Source organism: Notolabrus celidotus, chromosome 11 (genome assembly GCF_009762535.1).
Source record: "Notolabrus celidotus isolate fNotCel1 chromosome 11, fNotCel1.pri, whole genome shotgun sequence".
In the NCBI taxonomy this organism is placed as follows: Eukaryota; Metazoa; Chordata; class Actinopteri; order Labriformes; family Labridae; genus Notolabrus; species Notolabrus celidotus.
This window is the reverse complement of record NC_048282.1, coordinates 35,989,088-36,011,157: the sequence shown is the minus strand read 5'-3', so window position 1 is coordinate 36,011,157 and position 22,070 is coordinate 35,989,088. Positions and strand designations below refer to the sequence as shown.

At 45.4% G+C, this 22,070-nt stretch overlaps 1 protein-coding gene across 1 annotated transcript in view; it reads left to right on the top strand.

The window, feature by feature from the left end:
- Positions 1 to 22,070, top strand: part of oprl1 (opiate receptor-like 1) — a 162,575-nt gene that overhangs the window by 88,007 nt on the left and 52,498 nt on the right. Inside the window, exons 2-3 of the mRNA XM_034694928.1 lie at positions 9,202 to 9,289; positions 12,730 to 12,912. Coding sequence (XP_034550819.1) covers positions 9,202 to 9,289; positions 12,730 to 12,912 — 271 coding nt within the window. The remainder of the gene's footprint in view (positions 1 to 9,201; positions 9,290 to 12,729; positions 12,913 to 22,070) is intronic.

The following is a 22,070-nucleotide window of genomic DNA, read 5'->3' as shown; positions in this document are numbered from 1 at the left end:
AGAGAGAGAGAGAGAGAGAGAGAGAGAGAGAGAGAGCTGGGGAATTATCTGTCAGAGGAAAACACAGAGACTGAGCAGCAGAAAGCAGTAAACCCTCAGTAATGGCTGGCTAAATATTTCATGCTTATTTTAGAGATTGTAGGATTCCTTGAGTGCAGACGGAGGGAGCGCTAACAGGAAGGAGCAGAAGAGATGAATGTTTCAGCTGCTTTTCAGGAGCGACAGTCATACTCTCGAAGAGGGAATAAACTCTAAACTTAACGCTGGGCTCACAAAGTCAGAGGAGTGTGCATACAGAGGAAAACTTTCATCTGAGGGGAATCTATTTCACATAAACACCTGATCACTATGCATGATCCTGTTTACATGGTTACCAAATAAAGTAACAAACAAGATCAGGGCTCTACACTAACTTTTCCACTGGTAGCACTGGTGCTAACAACTTTCTCTTTAACAACTCCCGACCGTTTAAAGATCGTATAGATCGGAAATACTCATCGATTATGGATGTAAGCTACAAACAGCCTCATATCTGTGATCTATGTGGACTACAACAGGACTTTAAGATGATGACTGTGTCAGGAGGTAACAGGACTTTAAGATGATCACTGTGTCAGAAGGTAACAGGACTTTAAGATGATCACTGAGTCAGAAGGTAACAGGACTTTAAGATGATCCCTGTGTCAGAAGATAACAGGACTTTAAGATGATCACTGTGTCAGAAGGTAACAGGACTTTAAGATGATCACTGTGTCAGAAGGTAACGGGACTTTAAGATGATCACTGTGTCAGAAGGTAACAGGACTTTAAGGTGATCACTGTGTCAGAAGGTAACACGACAACAAAATAGAGCCAAGTTATTGTTCTTAAACTCATCTAAACCTGCAAAAACGAAACTTTAGAGTTCTGCATCATACTCAGTGATGATTAAAGCACAAAAGTAAAGGAATACTCTCCAAATGAGCAGAAATTCAACCACAGAAAGGCTCTGTGACCTGTTGTTTGTATGTGGTTCTCTCTATACTGGACCCAGCTGATCCTGCCTGGCGCTACGCTCCAAACATGCTGCACAGCCGTAACGCAACGTGGCGCATCCTGTCTAAATTGGGGGTCACAGTCACTTAAAGCTGGGGTTGGTAATCAGATTTAGATCCACTTTTTGTCATACTGGTTAAAATGATCTTTATGTCCTGATGGTAATCAATACATGATGTGTTCTTAAAAAAGAGTGAAGAAAAGCTGCTATCTACAGCCGGAGTAAACCTGGGAAAACACCAACCAATCACCGTTTTTTGGGTCCCAAAATTTTAAACCAATCAAATCCCGTCCTCCCGTTCTGCTCGCCTACTGCGCGTACATTTCCCCGGCGTGTACTCTGAGTCTCCGTCTCCTGCCTCTGCTTCCCCTGACTCTACTGACTGCCCCTCTCGCTCGACCTCGGGCCTGTCCCCTCTGACCTGATGAGGTGCTTTGCTCAGGACTGTAGTCCGGATCAGAGTCTAAAAAGCTCTCACCAACAAGCAGAATAAATAATGACGTTCAGTAAGTCCTACAGAAATGTATATGTACTGTAGCGTCCGTCCGGATGCTGTAGTGATGACGACCCGATTCGTGAACACGTTGACCTTTAATAACCGGTCACTGTCGGCCGTTACCACGCCAACCAACAAAACAACAATCAATGTTTGAATGAATGAAGAACTTCTCCTCTTGTCTCTCCTCTCTCCCGCTCGCACACTCTACACCTCTCCTGATGCCTTCACTGACCGTCAACACTGTAGGAATTAAGAGCATCTACACTGAACAGGTTTAACAAACAGTAGAGCTGTTACAGTGTTATATATGTGTTATAACTTTTCTCCTGATATCGAGTCACCAGTACAACTGGTTAATGCTAGCATGACTTTCACTATGAGAATGACCGGTTTTGAATCAGTCACGATCATATGGTCGCAAATCAGCAGCGCTCGTGCATGTGAGCGAGGGGGCATCGTTTTGGAGGAGCTCTGAGGAGGGGAGGGGTTAGACGGAGTCCTGAAGACATGCTACATTCAAATTCATGCTAGTTTTCCGAGACTACCAACCCTGACTTTAAGTCCAACAGCTGCTTCATAAGACACATATTTCCGTGTCTTGATAAGTTCTTTCAGCTGCTTTGAGGAGGTCAACATAATGCTGAATGTGTTTTGTGTTTACACTAAGTGTCCTGATCTTTAAAGGTCTTATAAAGCACGGCGATGCAGCGTTGCTATCACAAACTTTTCCTGACTAATTGAGGCGTCAAACTGTCCCCTTCCGTTTCCTCCCGCTGAGATATTGACACGCCGTATTGATCCGTTTCTTCCTTTTCGCTGCTTCATTTCTCCTCATTGTAAAGCAGATTGTCTGCAGTTGTTTTGTGCACGGATGACTCATTCTGCCTCTTTGTCTTCCTGTCTGTACTCATCAGTGTGCATGCAAAGAAAAGAAATGTAAAGCGACATACAACATTCATTGTGCTCTAGCTTGACATTCCTATACGTACGTGAATCTGCGCGGTGTGCGGGTGTAACAGTAAGAGTGAATAGATGTTTTTAAAAAGCTGGATGTAGGAAACTGAAGGCTCTCACGCCTCATTGTCCTTCTCTCGTCCCGCCTCTTTATTTCTCTCCTCTCAGCTGCTGACATCACAGTCAGGAGCCTTGAACTCTGTAATTATAATGCTATTACTATTCCGCTAAACAGCAGCGAGAAGAGAAAGGAAGACGGAGAGACGGGCAAATGGAATAACGCAGGGAACAGGGCTGAGTATCAGAGAGCCGGAGCTGAAGAGAGATACTATTTCTGAAGGCCAGAAGATAAGAGAGACCTCACAAAGGCCCGGAGAGAAAGAGAGAGAAGACGAGATGTTCAGCAGGAGAGAGAGAAAGAGAGTTGGAGGGTTCATCTGGGTAGACTCGCTCCCTGATGCAAGAGAAGTGGAGAGCTGAAGAGCCATAAAATATTCCCTCTGAAGACTCTGCTGCCTGCCTGCGTGTCTCCAGTATGCAGAGAGGAAACGAAGAGAGGGATGTATGGAAGAGAGAAAGAAGGAAAATGGAGATTAGGGGAAGATTAAAAAGAAGTGAATAAAGATGGAGGGTGGAAAAGAGGTGCAGGTGATGAGAACAGGATAAGGGATGGACAGCAGATTTCAAAGGAGCACTCAGAAATATAGATGGAAGTGAAATTGTCTGGGAAGACAGATGAAAAGGGAAGTGGAGGAAGCGTTAAGGGGGTGAAGGAAGAGGGGAAGCAGGGAAGCAGGGGAGTAAAGTGAATATGAAGGATTGTGATGTGATGGAAAGGAAGAAAGTGCAACAGTAAATGCAGAGGGAAAGAGAGGGATGAGGAAAGAAGATGGCAATCCTTGATGAAACCTTTAAAAGACTGAAACACTGGTGCAAGGACTCGGTTTCACGCGCTTTGGAGACGTAGAAATCTGCGCGGTAGAAATGTTTGGTTGCAACTACTTGGTGAACATCTGTGCCAATCTGTACTGAGCATGTGCAAGATTCTACAAAGATAGGGATGAAGTAGGATGGCTCACTGGCCAGATACTTTCATGCAAAACTGTCTGCAGGATGTAAATGTGTAAATTTAAAAAAGCGTTAGTCTGGTTCTGCTCGAGGTTCCTGCCTGAGCTGGCTCCGGCTTGGACCAGCTCTTAGTTGTGCTGCTATAGGGGATCTGACACACTCGTATCCTGTCTTTCCCCTCTCTCTTCTGTCTGCCTACTCTTCCTGTCCCATTAAAGTTACTAACCATAGACCTTTCTGGAGTCCCTGAGCTCCCTTGTCTCCTAAGTTCCTCTGGATCTCTGCTGCTGTGGACGTGCCAGACAACATGCATGCCCGCTCTTCATACCTAAAGTCTCTAAAAGTAGTATGGGAGGTCAAGCCTTCAGTTTTCAGGCACTTCTCCTTTGGAATCATCTACCAGTCAGGGTCCGGGAGGCAGACACCCTCTCTACTTTTAAGAGTAGGCTTCAAATTTTTCTTTTTGATAAAGCTTATAGTTAGAGCTGGATCAGACTTGCACCAGGTCTTAGTTCTACTACTATAGGCTTAGACTGCTGGGGGAACTGACACACTGGGATCCTGTCTCTCCCTCTCTCTCCTCAATCTGCCAATCACTCACTTTAACTCTCCCTGTCCCATTAAAGTTACTAACCATAGACCTTTCTGGAGTCCCTGAGCTCCCTTGTCTCGTCTCACCACTATCATCTCTCTCTCTCTCTTCATCTCCCTCTATTCCTCTCTCCAACACGGTCTCAGCAGATGTGTGTCTAACATGAGTCTGGTCCTGCTGGAGGTTTCTGCCTGTTAAAGGAAGTTTAACAGGCAGAAATAGTTGAAGTAAAAGTAGGCTTCAAAGTTTCCTTTATGATAAAGCTTATGATAGAGCTGACTCGGGCTTGGACCAGCTCTTAGATATGCTGCTATAGGCTTAGACTGCCAGGGGAGCTGACACACTGGGATCCTGTCTTTCCCTCTCTCTCCTCTCTCTGCCTCTCTCTTACTTTAAGTCTTCCTGTCCCTTTAAAGTTACTAACCATAGACCTTTCTGGAATCCCTGAGCTCCCTTGTCTCGTAGGTTCCTCTGGATCTCTACTGTCATCTCTCTCTTCATCTCCCTCTATCCCTCTCTCCAACACGGTCTCAGCAGATGTGTGTCTAACATGAGTCTGGTCCTGCTGGAGGTTTCTGCCTGTTAAAGGAAGTTTGTCCTTGCCACTGTAACTTGCTAAATACTTTCAAAAGTAGGCTTCAAACTTTCCTTTTTGGTAAAGCTCAGGCTCAGGCTTGAACCAGCTCTTAGTTATGCTGCTATAGGCTTAGAGTGCCAGGGGAACAGACACACTAGGATTCTGTCTTTCCCTCTCTCTGCCTGTCCCTTTCAAGTTACTAACCATAGACCTTTCTGGAGTCCCTGAGCTCCCTTGTCTCATACGTTCCTCTGGATCTCTACTATCATCTCTCTCTCTCTCTCTCTCTCTCTCTCTCTCTCTCTCTCTCTCTCTCTTCACCTCCCTCTATCCCTCTCTCCAACACGGTCTCAGCAGATGTGTGTCTAACATGAGTCTGGTCCTGCTGGAGGTTTCTGCCTGTTCAAGGAAGTTTGTCCTTGCCACTGTAACTTGCTAAATACTTTCAAAAGTAGGCTTCAAACTTTCCTTTTTGGTAAAGCTCAGGCTCAGGCTTGAACCAGCTCTTAGTTATGCTGCTATAGGCTTAGAGTGCCAGGGGAACAGACACACTAGGATTCTGTCTTTCCCTCTCTCTGCCTGTCCCTTTCAAGTTACTAACCATAGACCTTTCTGGAGTCCCTGAGCTCCCTTGTCTCGTACGTTCCTCTGGATCTCTACTATCCTCTCGCTCTCTCTCTCGCTCTCTCTCTCTCTCTCTCTCTCTCTCTCTCTCTTCACCTCCCTCTATCCCTCTCTCCAACACGGTCTCAGCAGATGTGTGTCTAACATGAGTCTGGTCCTGCTGGAGGTTTCTGCCTGTTCAAGGAAGTTTGTCCTTGCCACTGTAACTTGCTAAATACTACTCACTCTCTCTCTCTCTCTCTCTGTCTCTCTGTCTCTCTGTCTCTCTCTCTCTCTCTCTCTCTCTCTCTCTCTCTCCTCTCTCTCTCTCTCTCTCTCTCTCTCTCTCTCTCTCTCTCTTCATCTCCCTCTATCCCTCTCTCCAACACGGTCTCAGCAGAACTTGAGTCTGGTCCTGCTGGAGGTGTCTGCCTGTTAAAGGAAGTTTGTCCTTGCCACTGTAACTTGCTAAATGCTGCAAAGTGCTCTGCTCATGGTGGATTAAGATGAGATCAGACTGAGTCCTGTCTGTAAGATGGGGCTGGATCTGATCCGGTCTTGATGTTGGGTCTTTGTTAATAATAGAACATAGAGTACGGTCTAGACCTGCTCTGTTTGGATCACATTTGTTGTGATTTTGCACCATATAAATAAAGATTGATCAGCACATTTTACCTCTGCCTGTTGACACTGTGGCAAAATATATGTTTCTGTTAGCATAAAGGACGTGTAGGATGTTTTTTAAATCACTTATTTGTAGAGCCAGATATTTTAGAGACATGGTCAGTTGCTGACCAGTCCTGGTAAATATAGGACCCACATGTAGTGTCACACATGGAGGTTATGTAGCTGAACAAACAGCAGCCGTTACACTCAATTACCCGCCATGATTGTGCAGCTATGATGACACACTGCTGCTAATGGTGATGAAGTCAATGCTTCTGTGGGTGGCATCCAGGGTACAAACAAACAACCAGTGTGAGCATGTGGGTTGGAGGACTTGCTTGATTATTAGGATGAAAGAATAAAAACAAAAGTGGTGCAGCTCGCATTCAATCCGCAGCTGTCGAGTCTCTGCTAAGTGCAATTTGAGATATCAGAAACCTCAACAGAACATGTTTCAAACACGTTATTGAGACCTGCAGCCGTAAATGCAGACAAAGGCAGGAAGGAAGAGAGAGAGAGAGAGAGAGAGATGATGATGTGGATAGATGGAGAACAAGAAGAGGAGGAAAGAATGTAATAATGAGAGGGATGTTGAGAAGATAAAAAGGCTGAAAGACACAGATGTTGAGATGCAAGGGAATACATGAGTGAGACCTGATGCTGATGAACGTCATCGCAAAGTGGAGATGAGGAGGAAGGAGGAAAGATAGAAAAGAGTGTGTTAAGGAAAGAGGGGAGCGTGCTAAAGAGCCCGGGGCCGGACTGGGTGGAGGAGGGGAGGAGGGGAATATTTGACTGCAATGCGTTTTTATGAAGTTTTATGGAGGGCAGCAGAGAACCTTCAGTGTGTTCTGAAGTCAGAGAGGCAAAAATCTGCAGAGTCAAAGTAACGAGCGCACACTTTAAACATTACTGACTTATTTATGACTTGTTGAGCCTGGCTGTACTTTTTCTTTTAGTGCTTCTCCCATATTTTTAAAGATTCACATCAAATCCTGGCTGCAGAGGATGACTCCTCATATTTCTCACTCCTCATATTTCTCACTCTTACGACCCCCAAACAGTCTTTGGTTTTTTTTTTCAGGTGCAGCGAACACGTCCAACAGAATCTAAAAAGCAGAAAGTTAAAACTTTTATTCACTGGTGTTGGTGTGAACTTCACCCGAAAGTATCCAAACATAACGTGAAAAGTATATATATTTTATCAGAGGGAGACAGGCCTGCAAGATGGAAAAAAGAAGAAACAAGGGGAGCCGCGGGGCAAACCAGACGCTGGACGATCAGAGCTGGAGTACAGCCTCCAGGCGACCGAGTCATAAGTGAGAACTGAACCTGACAGAAACAAAACTGGAGGAACATGGCAAGTTAGGGAAAAGTAAAAAACTCAAACTATGGAGTCACATCAGGCTTCAGCTGAGCCCTGAGCTGACCAACACCAACTCACCTTATCCGGCCCTCACAGGGGGACTTTTAAAGGACTTTGAAGACCTTTGAAAGACCCTTTAAACATGACCTTCTTCTACAAAGACTCTTTATCTTGCAGGATCTTTATTTATACGATGAATAAATCCTTCATAATATCATTTTAAACAGAAACTCTCCTTGTGTGTGCAGAGTTTCAGTTGTCTTGACATTTTCTTTAATAGCATAACTACCCAAAGAAGCTATCATGGCATTTCCTCTCTCCTTGTTTCAAACTGATGCCTCATCGCCAAAGCAATCAAGCATCAAACTACTGTGTCACAGTGAGTTAGAGCATGGTGACAGCTGGTTTTAATCATAGACTGTATAATAAATGGACGTAGTATCTGTGGCGTCACCCATCTGTTTCTGATGCCAATCGGTGGTGGCAGCCATATTGGAAATGCTGAAGTCAGCCTAACTTGTGTCAATCGAGTGTGAGGTAAAGAGGCGGGATTTGAGCCTCCTTGCTAACAGCTACAGTGTTCCTCCCGCCTGTCAGTCAAGTCAGCTGTGCCTTTCGTTGTGGGAAACTTGTAATCTTAATATCTTAGAAACTGCTGAGTCATGAAAAAATTCACCCCGTACAGTGTGTGCCGATACAGAAGTGAGATATTTAGACTACACTCATTTTTTAAACCAGGCTGTAAACATGTTTATTTCTTCTGTAAAGAATGGCTTTTTTGAATGGGTGTGTATGTGGTTTCCAGTACTTTCAGAGCCAGCCTCTAGTGGACACTCGATGAACTGCAGTTTTTAACACTTCTGCATTGGCTTCAACTCTCGTGCAGTACGCACCCGCAGTTTAAATTTGTTGGATAGGGGTTTTCCACAGTGGCGGTTCTGGGGAGGGGCCAACAGGGGCCAGTGCCCCAGTAAAACTGAGCCTGGCCCCCCCTCCGCACCAAACAAATATTATACATTAAAAAAAGCTTCGGTATCGCGCCGATGTTACAGGCCGAACACATGGTTCCAGTCCCTTAGAGCGCTAAGGGACTCATGTTGAGTGTAAACATCCAAACAGCTGCTCTCAGTCTGCATGTTGATCTAGTACACAGTAGTATATAGGTCTAGTATAAAGGGATGCACAGATTTTTTGCCAGTTTGTTCTCAGCCGGTCCTCGCCCTTCTCAGTCTCTTTTGTCAGGGTTGAATGTGTCCCTCTTACAACACCCTTGGCCCCAGCCTGGCCCCCCCAGTAAAATTGGTATAGAACTGCCACTGGTTTTCCAGGAGGTTCCCTGGACATGTGACGTTTTGCACCAGCCTCGCTTTCATGGCGCAATTAGTTAATTGGCCAATTATTTGCAGTCGTGCATGCGGCTAACGCTACGGCCAAATGGGCCGTTCCATAACGGTACAATAAGACTAATGGTCCCGTTTGTGTAATGGCTGGACGTGCATCCGGGCCCTGGACTTTATCTTACAATCTTTAAGTTTAACTCTGCACATATTAATGATGTACTACTCCTGCTATTGTAAGTGAGGTCTGGGTTAGTGCAGAGTGCTAAAGCCTAAAGCCTCTTCCTTATTTCATTCTAACCAGCAGTGTTAACAGCAGCAGCAGCTAACAGAGACACTCTCTGCATTCTAATGACACGATGCACCTGTAACCACACAGAGGGGTTCTGCTTGTTATGCAGGCTGCAGGCTGCACGCCGAGGTGCTTGATTTAAGGTGTAAAGTTGTGCTGTAAGATGATCTCCCTCTCTGAGTTTCACTCTTCTCTCTGCTTCTCTCCTCAGGTACACCAAGATGAAAACAGCCACCAACATCTACATCTTTAATCTGGCTCTGGCGGACTCTCTGTTCCTGGCGACTTTACCCTTCCAGGTATGACGTCATGGATCATCTACTTATATGTACACAAGTTTCTCCCTTAGTGTTATACATTATCAGTCAGGGCACTTTAAGACAGATATTTCCCTGAGCTTGCAGTAGTGTAAACATTTTGAGAATTATTATCAGTGGGAAATAGGGAGCTATTAGATCTACAGCTGAGTGTGAAGCAGCGGGGATGGGGATCAGCACCTCCAAGTCTGAGGCCATGGTGCTCAGTCGGAAAAGGGTGGCCTGCCCTCTCCGGATCGGAGGGGAGTCTTTGCCCCAGGCGGAGGAGTTCAAGTATCTCGGGGTCTTGTTCACGAGTGAGGGGAAAAGGGAGTGGGAGATTGACAGACGGATCGGGGCGGCGTACCGGTCTGTCGTGGTGAAGAGAGAGCTGAGCCAGAAGGCAAAGCTCTCAATTTACCGGTCAATCTACGTTCCGACCCTCACCTGTGGTCACGAGCTGTGGGTAGTGACCGAAAGAACGAGATCGCGAATACAAGCGGCCGAAATGAGCTTTCTCCGCAGGGTGGCTGGGCTCAGCCTTAGAGAGAGGGTCAGGAGCTCAGACATCCGGGAGAGGCTCGAAGTAGAGCCGCTGCTCCTCCGGATCGAGAGGAGCCAGATGAGGTGGTTCGGGCATCTGGTTAGGATGCCTCCCGGGCGTCTCCCTGGGGAGGTGTTTCGGGCATGTCCGACTGGAAGGAGGCCACGGGGAAGGCCCAGGACACGCTGGCGAGACTATGTCTCAGCTGGCCTGGGAGCACCTCGGTATCCTCCCAGAAGAGCTGGTGGAAGTGGCCGGGGAGAGGAGTGTCTGGGCTTCCCTGCTGAGACTGCTGCCCCCGCGACCCGGACCCGGATAAGCGGAAGAAGATGGATGGATGGATGTTTCAGTCTTTGTTGATGAAGATTGGAACATGACATGGAAACTGTCAGATATCATGTGTTGTAGCCCTTAAACAAGGATAATCTACTACACACTCTCATCAATAATGTCCTTTATTCTTACATGGTAGCATCAACTTCAAGTTCCTCATTGCTCTGGGGGAGTGGTTATACACTACCAGTCAAAAGTTTGGACACACCTTCTCATTCAATGGTTTTTATTTATTGTAATTATTGTCAACATTGTAGATTAATACTGAAGACATCAAAACTATGAAATAATCTGGTTCTGCCATAATCTGGATTACAACAGTAGTCAAATAGAGCTATCCATTGTGTACTAACCCTACCTCTGAACAACACAACTGATGGTCTCAAACACATTAAGAAGGCAAGTCATTCTACAAATTAACTCTTGACAAGGCTCATGTTCATTAGAAACCATTCCAGGAGACCACTTCATGAAGCAGACTGAGAGAATACCAACCCTTGAATGAGAAGATGTTTCCAAACTTTTGACTGGTAGTGTATGTCAGTTTAACCCGACACAGCCCACATACAACTTTATCTCCATTAACTAGATCGACACACTGACAAGCGGTGCAGCGCTACGAGATGTTGTCTGTAATCTGAGCTTGTTTACATCCGGGTAGTAGAGCGTTAAAGCATTACAGCCATTTACTGGAGGAGCAATCATGGAGTTAGTGACGGATGGCTCAGTCCTACACTGGAAATAATAATAAATGGTGGAAGGGACAGTAATTCTGGTGCCAATGATGTAACATTGAATCTTATAGTCGACTACATGCACACCTTTGGATTTAAAGCTAGGGTTGGTAGTCTCGGAAAACCAGCATGAATTTGAATGTAGCATTTCCTCAGGACTCCGTGTAACCCCTCCCCTCCTCCCTCGGAGCTCCTCCAAAATGACGCCCCCCCCGCTCACATGCACGAGCGCCGCTGATTCTCGACCATATGATGGTGACTGATTCAAAACCGGTCCTCACCAAAACATTCTCATAGTGAAAGTTAAAAACACAAACAAACATGGCTGCTGTTAGTACTCACAACTGTCATGCTAGCATTATCCAGTTGTACCGGTGACACGATATCAGGAGAAAAGTTATAACACATATATAACACTGTAACAGCTCTACTGTTTGTTAAACGTGTTCAGTGTAGATGTTCTTAATTCCTACAGTGTTGACGGTCAGTGAAGGCATCAGGAGAGGTGTAGAGTGTGTGAGCGAGAGAGAGGAGAGACAAGAGGAGAAGTTCTTCATTCATTCTAACATTGATTGTTGTTTTGTTGGTTGGCGTGGTAACGGCCGACAGTGACCGGTTATTAAAGATCAACGTGTTCACGAATCGGCTCGTCATCCCTACAGCGTCCGGACGGGCGCTACAATAAATATATATTTTCTGTAGGACTTACTGAACGTCATTAATTATTCTGCTTGTTGGTGAGAGCTTTTTAGACTCTGATCCGGACTACAGTCCTGAGCAAAGCACCTCATCAGGTCAGAGGGGACAGGCCCGAGGACGAGCGAGAGGGGCAGTAAACAGAGTCAGGGGAAGCAGAGGCAGGAGACGGGGACTCGGAGGAGTGCACGCTAGGGAAATGTACGCTCAGGAGGCGGGCAGAACGGCAGGACGGGATTTGATTGGTTTAAAATTTGGGGAGCCAAAAAACGGTGATCGGTTGGTGTTTTCTCAGGTTTACTCCGGCTGTAGATAGCAGTTTTTTTTTCACTCTTTTTTAGGAACACATCATGTATTGATTACCATCAGGACATAAAGATCATTTTAACCAGTATAACAAAAAGTGTATCTAAATCTGATTACCAACCCCAGCTTTAATTGCTAGAAACCCAACACACCAAGAAAGGAGTCCATTATAGCTTTGATTTATTGACAGGTCATGCACTTGTTCAGCTAAATTAGTAAGACAGAGAACATTTGGTGCTTTTGTTATCAAGAAAAAGAAGAACTAAGATTATTATTTGAGTATGTTGATGTTGTATTTGTTTTGCATTTAAATGAAGTTATATAACATCCATAAAACAGACTCAGAGTAACAGAGAGAATGTCATTATTTCTGCCTGAGACAAGTCAGAGCAGCGAGGGGAAGGTTAACAATAAAGCTAACTGCTCCCATGATCCCACATTAAATCACAAGGTTATTGTTTTGATCTCGAGATCCCGGCCATCACAAATTAAATACTGGGCCATCAAATCTTGGAACTCTTTCTTATGTGATATTATTTCCCTCCAAATTAATTCAAAGGTTTTGTTTCAGACTGTATTTGCCCTCCTTCATGTTGACAGTCAGAACTTTATATTTGCTCTCTCTCTTGAAAGCATCTGGTTGTTCTTCAGACTGTAATCAGTCACCGGTTGATCGTCCGGTGTTGTGGTTCCATGCCTCACTGCGTTAATTTGTCACCGCTCTCTGAATAATTCACCATCCAAAGTCATATTTCTGAGGAGATCTGTGTCCTTGTTTTTCGCCTGCAGCTGCATCTCTCTCTCATTCCTGTATCTCTTCTTGTTTGCAGGGCACCGACGTGTTCCTGGGCTTCTGGCCATTTGGGAACGCTCTGTGCAAGGCGGTGGTGTCCATCGACTACTACAACATGTTCACCAGCACCTTCACCCTGACGGTGATGAGTATGGACAGGTACGTGGCCGTCTGCCACCCTGTCAAAGCTCTGGACATGAGGACGCCTCACAAGGCCAAGGTAAAGTCTTTTCATCACAGAGTGAGATATTCAGCTTTTCAAAACCTTTTCACACCTCCTGAGTTCATCCTGAGCGATCACAGAAAGAGATGTCGGCCTCAGATCAGATGTCAGGACTCATAAAGGGACCAAGCGGTCTGAAGCAGAAGCTGACTCTTTGTATGCTGTTGTAAAGATGTGAAGCACGAAGGATGAATATCAGTCTAAATGCTGAAAGGTGTGAATGCATATGTATGTCACATGTGACGCAGCATGTCAACAAAGGAGAGGAGAGGATCATGGCGGATCACAACAAACGAGTGTGAATTTGAGGGACTCTCAATCAATCAATCAATCATCTATCCATTATCTTGACCGCTTATCCCATTAGGGGTCACAGGGGGTGGAGCCTATCCCAGCTGGCTGTACAGGGTACACCCTGGACAGGTCGCCAACCTATCACAGGGCTAACACAGAGAGACAGATAACCATTCATGCACACACTCACACCTACGGGCAATTTAGAGTGATCAATCTACCAGGTAAGCATGTTTTTGGACTGTGGGAGGAAGCCACACATGCACGGGGAGAACATGCAAACTGCACACAGAAAGGCACCTGCCCGGGATTTGAACCAGGAACCTTCTAGCTGTGAGGCAACAGCGCTACCCACTGCACCACCGTCTGGCATTAATCAATCAATATAGCTTTACTCATATAGCACCTTGCACCTCATGCAAATCAAACGCAACCCAAAGTGCTTTACAGCAAATGAAAACAAGAAAGAAGCAGAACAATAAAATAACAGCAAGACATATAAAAAGCAAAAGTGGATTTTAAAATAGAGACTAATGCATAGACAACAATAAAATATATGTAATTAAAATAAGTTAAAGCATCAAATCAAGATTAAGAATATAAATAGTGAAAATAAATACATAAAAAAGGTAAGTGCTCTGTCCAGCTGTAGTAACATCCCTTCACACTTAAAGCTGGGGTTGGCAGTCTCGGAAAACTAGCATGAATTTGAATGTAGCATTTCCTCATGACTCCGTCTAACCCCTCCCCTCCTCCCTCAGAGCTCCTCCAAAACGACCCCCCCCCCACTCACATGTACGAGCGCCGCTGACTTGCGACCATATGATGTTGACTGATTCAAAACCGGTCCTCACAAAAACATTCTCATAGTGAAAGTTAAAAACACAAACAAACATGGCTGCTGTTAGCACTCACAACTGTCATGATAGCATTATCCAGTTGTACCAGTGACACGATATCAGGAGAAAAGTTATAACACATATATAACACTGTAACAGCTCTACTGTTTGTTAAACGTGTTCAGTGTAGATGTTCTTAATTCCTACAGTGTTGACAGTCAGTGAAGGCATCAGGAGAGGTGTAGAGTGTGTGAGCGGGAGAGAGGAGAGACAAGAGGAGAAGTTCTTCATTCATTCAAACATTGATTGTTGTTTTGTTGGTTGGCGTGGTAACGGCCGACAGTGTCCGGACGGACGCTACAATAAATATATATTTTCTGTAGGACTTACTGAACGTCATTCATTCTTCTGCTTGTCAGAGCCCCCGTGGTGAGAGCTTTTTAGACTCTGATCCGGACTACAGTCCTGAGCAAAGCACCTCATCTGGTCAGAGGGGACAGGCCCGAGGTGGAGCGAGAGGGACAGTCAGTAGAGTCATGGGAAGCAGAGGCAGGAGACGGGGACTCAGAGTGCACGCTGGGGAAATGTACGCGCAGGAGGCAGGCAGAACGGCAGGACAGGATTTGAATGGTTTAAAATTTTGGGACCCAAAAACTGTGATTGGTTGGTGTTTTCCCAGGTTTACTCCGGCTGTAGATAGCAGCTTTTCTTCACTCTGTTTTAGGAACACATCATGTATTGATTACCATCAGGACATAAAGATCATTTTAACCAGTATGACAAAAAGTGTATCTAAATCTGATTACCAACCCTGCTTTAATAATAATAATAATAATAATAATAATAATAATAATAATAATAATAATAATAATAATACATTTTATTTATAAAAGCGCTTTAAAAGATTCTCCAAGCGCTTTACAGGAAAATAAAATGATACAATAGAAAAGGAAAGGAAAACAGGGCAAAACAAAAGCAAAGAAAAGCAAGGCAGCAAAAATATAACAAAACAAGAAAAAAATCAATCAATTCTAGTTTAAAAGCCTTTGTAAAAAGGTGTGTTTTGAGTCCGGATTTGAATTTGGTGAGTGAGGGAGAGAATCTGAGGTGTGGGGAAGAGAGTTCCAGAGGGTGGGGGCAGAGACAGAGAAGGCCCTGTCCCCCCACTTGGGTACAGAACACAGCTGAGCTCACGTTCCCATTCATATAGAGCGAAATGAACCATGTCTACATATATTTCAAATGTGTTTTTCTTAGATAAGAGTTCAGCGAACTCTCTCTCTCTCTCTCCACTCCCTGCTCCTACAAGGGGTCTGTGTCTGGAGAAACTCTGTCCACTTTCAAGATGAAGGGCGAGATGAAAGAGAAAGTGGAGGAGAGTTTTTTGGTGCTGGGATTGCACCTCTTAGTCTCCAGCATTAAGGTCTGCAAAATGCATTATGTATGATGATATGACTGTGAAGAAAACAATCTCTTTCGTCAGAGCTGGGGAGAAGCCTAAATCAGCTGCCAGGACCCCCTCCTCTGGCCTGCTCGCAACGGCGCAGGATTGGGAGCTGAAAGTTGACCTGGGGAAGCAATTGAAGTTCCCAGAAACTGTAGCCAGAACATCGCTAAGGCCAGACATAGTGCTGATCTCGGAAACCTCCAAGCAGGTCATTCTCTTGGAACTCACCGTGCCCTGGGAGGACCGCATTGAGGAGGCCAATGAGAGGAAGAGAGCAAAGTACACCGAGCTGGTGGAACAATGCCGAAGCAACGGGTGGCGAGCAAGGTGCGAGCCCATTGAGGTGGGATGCAGAGGGTTTGTGGGCCAGTCCCTATGCAGGGCCTACAATATGCTCGGCATCACAGGGAGCAGTAGGCGAAGGGCCATCGAGTCGGCCACAGAGGCAGCAGAAGTTGCCTCAAGGTGGCTGTGGATCAGGAGAGGAGACCCCTGGGTGGGGTAGAGCTACCTGGACACAAGCCGGGGCTTGATCAACCCCCGGCTGGGTCGCCTGGTTGAGGGTGTCTGATTGTTGAAAGACCCGAAACACCCAATGACCCCAGGTTACATCACTGATGATGTGTCCAGGTGCATCACAAGTTGATGTATTTCACAAGACTATGATCTATCCTGATAAGAAAGAGAAATATTTAATGAAATCTTTCACAGTCCACTTTTGAGAGCCTAAATGTCCACATGGTTTTATTCTTATTCTCCAAAAATAATTAGCGCCTGTACTGATCGACTAGCTGAGGAAAGCTAGTGCCCCTGCCCCCCATCATGCACACCTTCTACAGACGCACCATCCAGAGCATTCTCACCAGCAGCATCACTGTGTGGCACGGGGCCTGTTAGACCCTCCAGCGCATCGTGAGAGCAGCTGAGAAGATCATCAGTGCCTCTCTCCCCTCCCTCTGTGACATTTAAACTTCCCATCTCACCCGAAAAGCCCTGCACATAACAGGAGACCCCCCCCCCCCTCCCACCCGTCTCACAGCCTCATCAGCCTGCTGCCATCAGGAAGGAGACTACGCAGTCTCCAAGCCAGAACTAGCAGACTGAGGGACAGTTTCATCCACCAGGCAGTCAGGATGCTGAACTCTCTCCCTGTTCTGGCCCCCCTCTCCCCATAGTGAACCCTTTTCACAGACTTAACTCGGTCACTGATCTGTTGTCGTCGTTGCTAGGGTCTGAGAGAGACATGCAATATCAATCCTCTGTATGTCTGATGCGTACTACAGTTTTTGACAATAAAGAAGACTTTGAGACTTTGAAATAATGGAATTGGAATCAGGAATCGAAAAAAAAAACAATACCAGACCCTAATTAAAAAAAATAAAAATACTGGAGCGCACAGTCTTCAACCAGCTCTCAGAATACTTACAGAACCGTGATCTACTTGATCAGTATCAGTCTGGCTTTAGGCGGGGTCACTCTACTGAAACTGCAATATGCATGGCTTATCAACAGGGGTACCTCAAGGGTCAGTGCTTGGTCCCCTCCTGTTCTCAATATACACCACATCACTTGGTGCAGTGATCCGCTCCCATGGCTTTTCCTATCACTGCTATGCAGATGATACACAGCTTTTCCTGTCTTTCCCACCTGACGACACAACTGTCTCAGCCCGGATCTCATCCTGCCTTGCTGACATTTCTAAATGGATGAGGGAACGTCACCTACAGCTCAACCTGTCCAAGACTGAGCTTATTATCATTCCAGCCGGTTCCCATTATGGACCCACAGATCAATATCCAGTTTGGATCACAAAACCTCATGCCCACTAAGTCTGCCCGGAATCTGGGTGTCATGATCGATGACCAGCTAACCTTCAAGGTTCATGTTGCCTCGATTGCTCGGTCCTGCCGTTTTTTCCCTCTATAACATCAAGAGGATCAGACCCTACCTGACAGAACACGCAACACAGCTCCTGGTTCAAGCTCTTGTAATGTCACGCATTGACTACTGCAACTCTCTACTGGCAGGCCTCCCTGCATTCACAGTGAAACCTCTGCAAATGATCCAGAACGCAGCAGCAGCACGTCTGGTCTTCAACCAGCCTAAGACAGCTCATGTCACTCCCCTGCTCATCTCGCTACACTGGCTTCCAGTTGCAGCTCGCATCAGATACAAAACTCTAATCATGACTTACAAAGCAGGAACCAAAACCGCTCCAGTTTACCTGGAACCCTTCATCCAGGTCTACTGCCCTTCTCGCCCGCTACGCTCAGCCTCTGAAAAGCGCCTAGTGCTTCCAGCACATAAGGCCTCAAAATCACTAGCTGGACTCTTCTCTTCTGTTGCCCCTAAATGGTGGAATGAATTGGCTAACTCCATTCGATCTGCAGAGTCCCTCTCTACTTTCAAAAGACAGCTAAAGACCCAGCTCTTTAGGAAGCACTATGCACTTAGCTAGACTGTTCTCCACTGTTGTCCCCAGTGGCAGATCATGTCTTCCAGCTACAGTTGACTCGCACTGTCCTGCTCTACTCTGGGACTCTGTGTTCAGGTCTTGAGTGACCCAGCACTTGGTACTGTGGTCATTATTGTGGTGATGTTAATTGTTGATAATGATAATGGAAGGTCTTAAATGGTTTGGTTGCTTCATTGTAGATGTTCCTTACTTATTTTTGTGCATTGCCTTTACACTGCTTGGCAGTACCTGCACCCATATTGACTTGAAGCACTTTGTTACTCTTACTGATCTTGTTTCCTCTTGTCTAGATCTTTGCTTGTGTTGTTCTTGTTCTCATATGTACGTCACTTTGGATAAAAGCGTCTGCTAAATGACATTGTAACATTGTAACATTGTAATTAAAAGCAAGTCAGAGAAGGCGATTGTTGCTGAAATGTGAACACAGACGTAATGAAAGTGAAGCTTTAATTTACTTCTATAAATTGTGCTTCTTCAGTGTTTGCATTAAGACCTCACAGCAAAGCAGACTGAGGTTACATAACAAGATAACCCAGACTGTCTGGTTCAGTCTCTGCACAGCTGTTTAGTGCGTCTGAAAGCTGTGCAGTGACAGCGGTAAATAAAGAAAAAAGAAAACCATCAGCTTCGACTGGAAAATGTTAAGTGTAAGCAATTTCTTCAACCATCACTGACGGGTAAACAGTCTGTCCTGTGATGACATCTTAAGAAGCAGCTAAGTGGCGTTCAAGTGCTGAGAAAAATATGACAAAATGAAGACAACACTCCAGCAGATGATTTTGGGGGGGGGCTTTGACAGTTTTCTGCCTCACATTTCTCATCGCAGTGATCCTCCTGAGATTTGTGTTGCGTAACGACATAAAGAAACTTCGCTTCAAGGGGGAGCTGCGCCAGTTTTTACACATCAAAGTGTGTGTGTGTGCAGGTCTCCGGGAGTACTGAGAATGTGAAAAGTTGTATGAAGCCTTTGAGGCTGCAGAGGAAGCTGCACGGATCTGATAAACTGCTTTGAGATATTTGAGGCAGCGTCTGGGGCTCTTCTCGGCTTGAGACAAATGTTTTGCAGCTGTATTTCCAGCTTCCGCCCAAAAATAAGGTTAGAAGAATGGAGGAGATGGAGATGAGACGTTCTGATGAGAAACAGAGAGATAAGATATGCCTGTGTTTTGGTCTGCTGCAAAAATCTTTCTTGTCCCTCATTTGATGGGAGTGTGTTGCTTAATTGGTTTAACAAATGCTACCTTGTTTTGCTGGCAGCCATATTGGCACACCAAACTCAGATGCAGTTATAGTGTGTTTACATCGAACTCTAGATTTGAGGATCATCATTTGAACTTGTACGTTTTGCATTCTGGCTTTCCTTATGTTACACACACATCTGCTGAGACCGTGTTGGAGAGAGGGATTGAGGGAGATGAAGAGAGAGAGAGATGATAGTGTAGAGATGGATAGTAGTAGTTGTAGCAGCTGGAGTCTGGCACGTCCACAGCAGCAGAGATCCAGAGGAGACTACGAGACAAGGGAGCTCAGGGACTCCAGAAAGGTCTATGGTTAGTAACTTTAATGGGACAGGGAGAGAGAGGAGAGAGAGGGGAAGACAGGATCCCAGTGTGTCAGTCTAAGCCTATAGCAGCATCACTAAGAGCTGGTCCAAGCCTGAGCCAGTTCTAACTATAAGCTTTATCAAAAAGGAAAGTTTGAAGCCTACTTTTGCAAGTTACAGTGGCAAGGATAAATTTCCTTTAACAGGCAGAAACCTCGAGCAGGACCAGACTCATGTTAGACACACATCTGCTGAGACCGTGTTGGAGAGAGGGATAGAGAGAGATGAAGAGAGAGAGAGAGATGATAGTGGGGAGATGGATAGTAGTAGGAGTTGCCGCTGGAGTCTGGAATGTCCACAGCAGCAGAGATCCAGAGGAGACTACGAGACAAGGGAGCTCAGGGACTCCAGAAAGGTCTATGGTTAGTAACTTTAATGGGACAGGGAGAGAGAGGAGAGAGAGGGGAAGACAGGATCCCAGTGTGTCAGTCTAAGCCTATAGCAGCATCACTAAGAGCTGGTCCAAGCCTGAGCCAGTTCTAACTATAAGCTTTATCAAAAAGGAAAATTTGAAGCCTACTTTTGCAAGTTACAGTGACAAGGACAAATATCCTTTAACAGGCAGAAACCTCGAGCAGGACCAGACTCATGTTACACACACATCTGCTGAGACCGTGTTGGAGAGAGGGATAGAGGGAGATGAAGAGAGAGAGAGATGATAGTGTAGAGATGGATAGTAGTAGGAGTCTGGCACGTCCACAGCAGCAGAGATCCAGAGGAACCTACGAGACAAGGGAGCTCAGGGACTCCAGAAAGGTCTATGGTTAGGAACTTTAATGAGACAGGAAGACTTAAAGTAAGAGACAGGCAGAGAGAGGAGAGAGAGGGAAAGACAGGATCCCAGTGTGTCAGTCTAAGCCTATAGCAGCATCACTAAGAGCTGGTCCAAGCCTGAGCCAGTTCTAACTATAAGCTTTGTCAAAAAGGAAAGTTTGAAGCCTACTTTTGACTCATGTTAGACACACATCTGTTGAGACCGTGTTGGAGAGAGGGATAGAGGGAGATGAAGAGAGAGAGAGAGAGATGATAGAGGGGAGATGGATAGTAGTAGGAGTTGCCGCTGGAGTCTGGCACGTCCACAGCAGCAGAGCTCTCAATCAGTTTCTTAAAATCAAATTACAAATGAACTTCTCTGAAAAATGGACTCTCAGACAAAAATCAGCATGTGCATGTCTTAGTTTGACCCATGCTCCATCTATTTGAATGGAGGAGGCGAGGTAGGGTTTGTGACTTATACTGCAGCCAGTTAGCACGGGGAGCTCTACATGTTTTGGCTTCACAGTTGATTGGTTTCATCATTTGGCTCCTGATGGCAGGGATTGGTTGGTGTTTTCCCAGGTTAACTCCGGCTGTAGAGAGCAGCTTTTTTTACCTCTTATTTAAGAACATGTATTGATTACCATCAGGACATAAAGATCATTTTAACCAGTATAACAAAAAGTGGATTTAAATCTGATTACCAACCCCAGCTTTAATTTACAGTATGTGGTCAGTACGAGACTATTCCTAAAGAAGAAACCAAACATCTCTTTGGATTTCAAAGGAGCTTGAAATAGTCCCTCTTGTATTTCCTTTACCCTGCGTTTGCTTAAAGCTGATTCCTCCTCATGTTACCTCAAAGCTGATTCCTCCTCATGTTACCTTAGAGCTGATTCCTCCTCATGTTACCTTAGAGCTGATTCCTCCTAATGTTACCTTAAAGCTGATTCCTCCTCATGTCACCTTAAAGCTGATTCCTCCTCATGTCACCTCAAAGCTGATTCCTCCTCATGTTGCCTCAAAGCTGATTCCTCCTCATGTTACCTCAAAGCTGATTCTTCCTCAAAGCTGATTCCTCCTCATGTTACCTCAAAGCTGATTCTTCCTCAAAGCTGATTCCTCCTCATGTCACCTCAAAGCTGATTCCTCCTCATGTTACCTCAAAGCTGATTCCTCCTCAAAGCTGATTCCTCCTCATGTTACCTCAAAGCTGATTCCTCCTCATGTTACCTCAAAGCTGATTCCTCCTCATGTTACCTCAAAGCTGATTCCTCCTCAAAGCTGATTCATCCTCATGTCACCTTAAAGCTGATTCCTCCTCATGTCACCTTAAAGCTGATTCATCCTCATGTCACCTTAAAGCTGATTCCTCCTCACGTTGCTTCAAAACTGATTCCTCCTAATGTTACCTTAAAGCTGATTCCTCCTCATGTTACCTTAAAGCTGATCCCTCCTCATGTTACCTTAAAGCTGATTCCTCCTCATGTTACCTCAAAGCTGATTCCTTCCCATGTTACCTCAAAGCTGATTCCTTCCCATGTTACCTCAAAGCTGATTCCTCCTCATGTCACCTCAAAGCTGATTCCTCCTCATGTTACCTCAAAGCTGATTCCTCCTCATGTTACCTCAAAGCTGATTCCTCCTCAAAGCTGATTCCTCCTCATGTTACCTCAAAGCTGATTCATCCTCATGTCACCTTAAAGCTGATTCCTCCTCATGTTACCTCAAAGCTGATTC